This window comes from Pongo pygmaeus, chromosome 11 (genome assembly GCF_028885625.2).
Source record: "Pongo pygmaeus isolate AG05252 chromosome 11, NHGRI_mPonPyg2-v2.0_pri, whole genome shotgun sequence".
NCBI classification, from domain to species: domain Eukaryota; kingdom Metazoa; phylum Chordata; class Mammalia; order Primates; family Hominidae; genus Pongo; species Pongo pygmaeus.
Genome location: NC_072384.2, coordinates 35123656 through 35131604, shown reverse-complemented (window position 1 = coordinate 35131604; position 7949 = coordinate 35123656). Strand labels below are relative to the sequence as shown.

Genomic DNA, 7949 nt, shown 5'->3' with positions numbered 1-7949 from the left:
GAGCTGTACTGTTCTATACATGCTACAAGAAAGACCGATTTAATCCCCACAGCCTATGATGAATTATCCACATTCTACAGGTGACAAAATAGAGGCACAAAGTTAAGTAATTTTCGTCAGATGAGATTTCAACCCAGGCATTCTGACTCCTGTATAACCATTAAGATACGCAGAGAAAGAAAACTGGAAAGATACATATTGCTGAAGATACTTATTCTAGGAAGAGGAGGGGGGAGGGTGAAGGAATTTGCAAGTTTTTCATAGATGTTTCCGTACTGTTTGAATCTTACAAAATATGTTCAGCATATTTTTAAAGAAAATTTGGGGCAAAAGACTTATTTTTGTTGTATTATGTAAACAAATTTTAAAATAATTTGTGGCTGGGTGCACTGGCTCACACCTGTAAGCCCAACACTTTGGGAGGCTGAGGCAAGAGGATTGCTCGAGCCCAGGAGTTCAAGACCAGCCTGGGTGACATGGCAAAACTCCATCTCTACTAAAAATACAAAAAATTAGCCAGTTGTGGTGGCGCACACCTATGGTCCCACCTACCCAGGATGCTGAGATGGGAGGATCACTTGAGCCCAGGGAGTCAAGGCTGCAGGGAGCTGTGATCGCACCACTGCACTCTCACCTGGGCAACAGAGTGAGACCCTGTCACCAAAAAAAAAAAATTGATAATTGTTTTCTTCAGACATTTTCCGGGTTCCTCCGCTTAAATTGAATAGGAAGTCTGAGGTTTTTGTGTTGGTCTTTACCTTTTTTTTTTTTTTTTTTTAAGATGGAGTCTCATTCTGTCGCCCAGGCTGGAGTGCAGTGGCATGATCTTGGCTCCTGCAACCTCCGTCTCCTGGGTTCAAGTGATTCTCCTGCCTCAGCCTCCTGAGTAGCCGGGACTACAGGCGCATGCCACGATGCCCAGCTAATTTTTTGTATTTTTAGTAGAGACGGAGTTTCACCGTGTTAGCCAGGACAGTCTCGATCTCCTGACCTCGTGATCCGCCCGCCTCAGCCTCCCAAAGTGCTGGAATTACAGGTGTGAGCCACCACGCCCGGCCCTGATCTTTACATTTTTAAATATTGCATTAGTGAACCGTGTACTGATTTTGTGATCATAGATAACCCAGTTAAATATTAAGTCTTAATTATCACTTAGTATTTTACAACCTCAGTTGTAGTTATAAAGTAAGGGTTCCACATACCTCCTAACAGTTCCTAGAAAATGGAGCTGTCTTGGCATGTAGTCTTTATTGCCCTGCTAAGTTTTTCATGCTGGGGGTCAGACTGGGAGTCTGATAGAAATTTCATTTCCACCGCTGGTCCTCTAACCAATGACTTGCTGCACAACCTGAGTGGTCCCCTGGGAGACCAGAGTTCTAACTTTGTAACAGGGGACAAAGACATGTATGTTTGTCACCAGCCACTGCCCACTTTCCTGCCAGAATACTTCAGCAGTCTCCATGCCAGTCAGATCACCCATTATAAGGTATTTCTGTCATGGGCACAGCTCCTCCCAGCAGGAAGCACCCAGAATCCAGACGAGAAAACAGTGCAGTGCTACCGGCAACTCCTGGAGGCCCTCAAGACTGCACGGCTTCAGCCCATGGTCATCCTGCACCAGCAGACCCTCCCTGCCAGCACCCTCCAGAGAACCGAAGCCTTCGCTGACCTCTTCGCCGACTATGCCACATTTGCCTTCCACTCCTTCGGGGACCTAGTTGGGATCTGGTTCACCTTCAGTGACTTGGAGGAAGTGATCAAGGAGCTTCCCAACCAGGAATCAAGAGCGTCACAACTCCAAACCCTCAGTCATGCCCACAGAAAAGCCTATGAGATTTACCACGAAAACTATGCTTCTCAGGGTGAGTACACATTGACCTGATGGTGACCCCTTGGCAGCCTTCATCACACACCTTCCCCGTCCTCCTTAGAGCAGATTCGACATTTTTCCCCACTCACCTTCAGCAGTCCTCTTATGTCTGTGCATAGGGAGAAATTAATATTGTATTGATTTCCCACTGGCGATAGGAAGGGGTAGCTAACATGGCAAAACGCTGAGCATTTCCTTTGATAAATATCTTTGAGGCCAGGCACAGTGGCTCACACCTGTAATCCTAGCACTTTGGGAGGCCAAGGTGGGCAGATCACTTGAAGTCTGGAGTTCGAGACCAGCCTGGACAATATGGCAAAACCCCATCTCTACTAAAAATACAAAAATTAGCCAGGGATGGTAGCAGGCGCCTGTAATCCCAGCTACTCGGGAGGCTTAGGCAGGAGAATTGCTTGAACCCAGGAAGCAGATGTTGCAGTGAGCCGAAATCATGCCACTGTACTACAGCCTGTGCGACAGAGCAAGACACCATCTCAGAAATATATATATGTATAAATATATATATATAAATATATATATATTTGTATACACACACATATATCTTTGAAATAACCCTTGCCCAGTCTTGAGCTGTGCAAGCACTGATTGTCTTTCTGTCTTCCTTTCCGTCTAGTCCTGCTGCCCTGACTTGGAGGCAAGGTTTCATGGTTTCCCGTCCTTCCCCCTCAGCTCCCCTGTACTTACATGTCTTAGTTGGAGCTTACAATCCAGCTTGGGAGACAGACAAATACAAGATGAAACAATTATATACCACAGGATGGGGTGAGCACAACTGTCACTGTTCACATTCCTGCCTCCTAGGGGACTTGAAGTTCTGATCTGTAGGCCTAGGCTGAACCAGGACATTTGTGATTATAATCAATTCCCTAAGAGTATGTTAGGTACACCAATTTTGAGAATCAATTTTGGATTATATATGCTTTCTTGTTTTTATTATATACCATATACGTACTTATTTGTATATATAGTACCTGATATGTATATATATATACTTCTATGTTCTACTTTTTCATTTTAACATAGTTTATGACTATATATTCTCATTTTATTAAAAACTTGAGCCAGGCGTGGTGGTCATGCCTGTAATCCCAGCACGTTAGGAGGCCAAGGCAGGAGGATTGCTTGAGGCCAAGAGTTGGAGACCAGCCCGGGCAACATAGAGAGCCACCATCTCTAAAATAATATTTTACTGCAGTGCTAGAATAGTATTGCTTAAAACAAAACAAAAACTTGAAAGCATAACTTTCAATAGTCTTTTAGGTTCCCATTGTATAAATGGAGCATAAAGTTTAAGGTATTTTCCTTATTTTTGTATGTTTATTCTAATTTTCACTAGTTACAAGTTATGTTGCAATGACATTCCTATCTATAAACTATTTCCCACCTTCTGATAAATTCTTTCTGACAGAGTCTTAGAATTGAAACTACTATGTGAAAAGATCTGCATTCTTTAAGATTTTAAAGCGTGGTACTAAATTTTTTTCCAGAAAAGTTGTAATCATTTATACGAACAATTATGAAATTACTCTTCTGACCCCATTCTGTCAGTTTCAAATGCTATATTTTATTACTAATTTGACAGCTGAAAACAACTTATTTTCATCTCTTGTTAATTTGCATGTATTTGATTATAGAGATGTTAAACATTTTTTTCTTCTTTTTTTTTTTTTGAGATGGAGTCTCACTCTGTTGCCCAGGCTGGAGTGCAGTGGTGTGATCTCGGCTCACTGCAACCTCTGCCTCCCGCGTTCAAGAAATTCTCCTGCCTCAGCCTTCCCAGTAGCTGGAAATACAGGCACGCACCACCACATCTGGCTAATTTTTGTATTTTTAGTAGAGACGGGGTTTCACCATGTTGGCCAGGCTGGACTCAAACTTCTGACCTCAGGTGATCCGCCCGCCTCGGACTCCCAAAGTGCTGGAATTATGGGCATGAGCCACCACGCCCGGCCTTAAACACAAAAATAAAATAAGGCCGGGCGTGGTGGCTCACGCCTGTAATCCCAGCACTTTGGGTGGCTGAGGTGGACGGGTCACGAGGTCAGAAGATCGAGACCATCCTGGCTAACACGGTGAAACCCCGTTTCTACTAAAAATACAAAAAATTAGCCAGGCATGGTAGCCGTGTCTGTAGTCCCAGCTATTCAGGAGGCTGAGGCAGGAGAATCGCTTGAACCTGGGAGGCAGAGGTTTCAGTGAGCCGAGATTGCGCCATTGCACTCCAGCCTGGGCAACAGAGCGAGACTCCGTCTCAAAAATAAATAAATAAATAAATAAATAAATAAATAAATAAATAAAAAATAAACTAGGACATCATAGCCACCTTATTCACAATAGCCAAAAGGTGGAAGCAACCCAGATATCCACTAATGGATGAATGGATAAACAAGATGTGGCATAGACATAAAATGGAATATTACTCCACATTTATTAAAAAGGGAAGAAGTCGTCACATGCTACAACATGGATGAACCTTGAGGACATTATACTACGTGAAATAAGCGAGACACAAAAAGACAAACGCTGTATGATTCCATGTATAGGAGGAAACTAGAGCAGTCAAATTCAGGGAGAGAGGAAGGAGAATGGCAGAGGCCAGGGACTGGGGTAGGGGAGAAATAGAGAGCTCTTTAATGGGGGTAGAGTTTCTGTTCAGAAAAATGAAAAAGTTCTGGAGATTGATTGCCAACAATGTGAATATACTTAATAATACTGAACTGTGCACTTAAAAATAGTTAAGATGGCTGGGCGCGGTGGCTCAACGCCTGTAATCCCAGCACTTTGGGAAGCTGAGGTGGGTGGATCACGAGGTCAGGAGATCGAGACCATCCTGGCTAACCCGGTGAAACCCCGTCTTTACTAAAAATACAAAAAAATATTAGCCGGGCGTGGTGGCGGGCCCCAGTATTCCCAGCTACTCCGGAGGCTGAGGCAGGAGAATGGCGTGAACCCAGGAGGCGGAGCTTGCAGTGAGCCGAGATTGCGCCACTGCACTCCAGCCTGGGCGACAGAGCGAGACTCTGCCTCAAAAATTAAAAAAAAAAAAATTTAAATAAAAAAAAAATAGTTAAGATGGTAGTTTTTCTGTTATGTGTGTTTTACCACGATTTTTTTTTAAAAGACAGAGTAAGGGAAGAAAGTGTGAGAGTGGCTGGGGGTATTTTAGAGTTGCCAGGAAGGCTGTTCCTGGGCCACCATTTGAGCAGTCGGGAATACAGGGAGACAGCAGGCTCCAGAAAGAGGAAAGGGGCCCAGTCTGAGGGAGAGCGGAGCTCTGGACATGGAGACAGTTTCCTGAACCTAGGAGCGCCATGAAGAAGAACCACTGCGCTCATTGCAGAGCCTGTCTTGCGGCGGGTCAGCAAATAAACACAGAGACGTGTGTTGGCTCCAATCCTACTGAAGAAGCTCTGAGTAAAATAAACTTTGAAAAAATGAGACCAGGCGCAGTGGCTCACATCTGTAACCCCAGCGCTTTGGGAGGCCAAGGTGGGAAGCTTGTTTGAGCTCAGGAGTTCGAGACCAGCCTGGCCAACATGGCGAAAACCCCATCTCCGCCAAAAAAACAAAAACAAAAAAAAACACAAAAATTAGCCAGGGGTGGTGGTGTGCGTGTGTAATCCCAGCTACAAGGGAGGATGAGTGAGAGAATCGCTGGAACCCCGGCGGCAGAAGCTGCAGCGAGCCAAGATCACACAGTGAGCCAAGATCACACCACTGCACTCCAGCCTAGGCGACAGAGCCAGACCCTGAGAGAAAAAAAAAAAAAGGAAAGAAAAAAGAGAGAGAGAGAAAGAAGGAAGGAAAGAAAGAAAAAGAAAGGGAAAAGAAAAGAAAAAAAAGAACGAAAGACTACAGAAGAAGCAGGATTGAAAAATGATAATAGAAAGAAGGAAAGACAATATAATCTCAAATAAAGAAAAATCTTATTTTGAAGGTGAATGCCACAAAATTCTTTAAATTATAAAACTATATGTACATGTTTATTTAAATGTTTTCCATATTTTATTTTTACTTTCCATCAGGTGACTAAAGACTTTCTTTTTAAACTCATATCTTCCTTCTTTTCTTCTGCTTATTTCTCCTACCCTTCATTTTGTGTTTCCCCAAATATCTGTCCCCAGTATCATGCAAGACAGAGAATAAGTTCTCTTTTTCAGTCTCCTTACTATTTTAAAAAGTGGTTTTTCTTCCCTTTCTCTCCCTCATTCTCACTTCCCTTCTAAGTCCAATCCTGTAGACTTATTGTTCTTTTAAAAATGTATTATTTAATATACATCAAAAATGTTATATAACATAGCTTGGTTAAAAGTAAAAAAAAAAAATAAGAAATGCCAATGAACCAACTACTTAAACAATTAAAATAGAACAGAATACTGCTTCACACCTACAAGGAGGGCTATAATTAAAAAGACAGACAATAACAGTGCTGGTGACACTGTGGAGTGAATGGAACCTGTGTACACTGATGGGGCCATGAACAACGGTGCACCCACTTTGGAAAACAGCCCAGTGTTTCCTCAAACTTTAGAGTTAATATATGGCTTAACAATTCCTCTTCTAGGTATAGATCCAAGTGAAATGAACAAATGTCCAAACAAAAATGTGTACACAAACATTCATAGCAGTGTTATTCATAAAAACCAAAACTGGAAACACCTAATGACCATCAGCTGGTGGATAAAATGTGATATTGATATATCCATACAATAGAATATTATTTAGCAATAAAAAGAGAAGTTCTTTTATTTATTTATTTATTTATTTTTTTTTAGACAGTCTCGCTCTGTTGCCCAAGCTGGAGTGCAGAGGCGTGATCATGGCTCACTGCAACCTCCACTTCCCAAGTTCAATTAATTCTCCTGCCTCAGCCTCCCAAGTAGCTGGCACCACGGGCATGTGCTACCCCGCCCAGCTAATTTTTTTGTATTTTTAGTAGAGATGAGGTTTCACCATGTTGGCCAGGCTGGTCTCGAACTCCTGACCTCAAGTGATCCTCCCATCTCGGCCTTCCAAAGTGCTGGGATTACAGGTGTGAGCCACCGTGCTTGGCCAGAAAGAAGTTCTGATATATGATACAACACAGATGAACCTTGAAAACATGCTAGTGAAAGTGGCCAGTCACAACCACATATTTACATTTACATTTACAACAAATGTCCCGAATAGGCAAATGTATAGAGACACTGAAGTAGATTAGTGGTTTAATCTGCGGAAGTGATGATGGTCTGAAGTCTGGAAATCTGTGGAATGTGAAACAGATCCATGGGGCACAACCATTAAATAACTGGGAAACGTTATCTTGTCAGAATGAGAACTAAATATCTCAGAGTGATATTCCGTGCTAGAAGGATTTCAAAGATTCATTAGGCTTATCAAAATAAGCACTATTGTAGTTGGTAATGGTTGTTTGTGGTGGTTTCATTGGTGGAGGATATATCTTCCTTCTGTAGAGAATTTGGGTGAAAGTGAGAAGACAGCCATATGGTCCTATTGTTAAAATCTGAAACTCCGGTTTTATTCAATTTTTGTTTTGTGTTTCCAAATCACAGGTCTGAGCACTTTCTATCCACCCAGTCCTAAGCTTGATACTTGGAGGGATTAAATAAATGTTTAAGTTTTGCTCCTCAAGGAACATCCAATGTGGGTTGAAAATTTATATCCATCGATAGCAACACAGAACGGCTTAGCCATCCCAGCTCCACACAGTGTTTCTCAAATTATGGTCTGAGGACCATTGTATTGGAATCCCCCGAGAAGTGTGTTAAAATACATGTGCCTGGGCCCACTCTACTCTGCTGACTCTGAGTCTCTGAGGGCAGGGCCTGAAATCGGCATTTTTTTTTTTCTTTTTGAGACGGAGTCTCACTCTGTCGCCCAGGCTGGAGTGCAGTCGTGCAATCTAGGCTCGCTGCACCCTCTGTCTCCCAAGTTCAAGCAATTCTCCTTCCTCAGCCTCCCAAGTAGCTGGGATTACAGGCGCACTCTACCACGCCTAATTTTTGTATTTTTAGTAGAGACGGGGTTTCACTATGTCACCCAGGCTGGTCTCGAACTC

The 7949-nt window shown here is 42.8% G+C and overlaps 1 protein-coding gene across 1 annotated transcript in view; it reads left to right on the top strand.

Annotated features, from left to right (window-relative positions):
- The first annotated feature begins 952 nt into the window (after positions 1-952).
- The window catches only part of LCT (lactase), a 53280-nt gene continuing 46283 nt past the window's right edge, over positions 953-7949 (top strand). Inside the window, exon 1 of the mRNA XM_054477882.2 lies at positions 953-1862. Coding sequence (XP_054333857.1) covers positions 1223-1862 — 640 coding nt within the window. The 5' untranslated portion in view covers positions 953-1222. The remainder of the gene's footprint in view (positions 1863-7949) is intronic.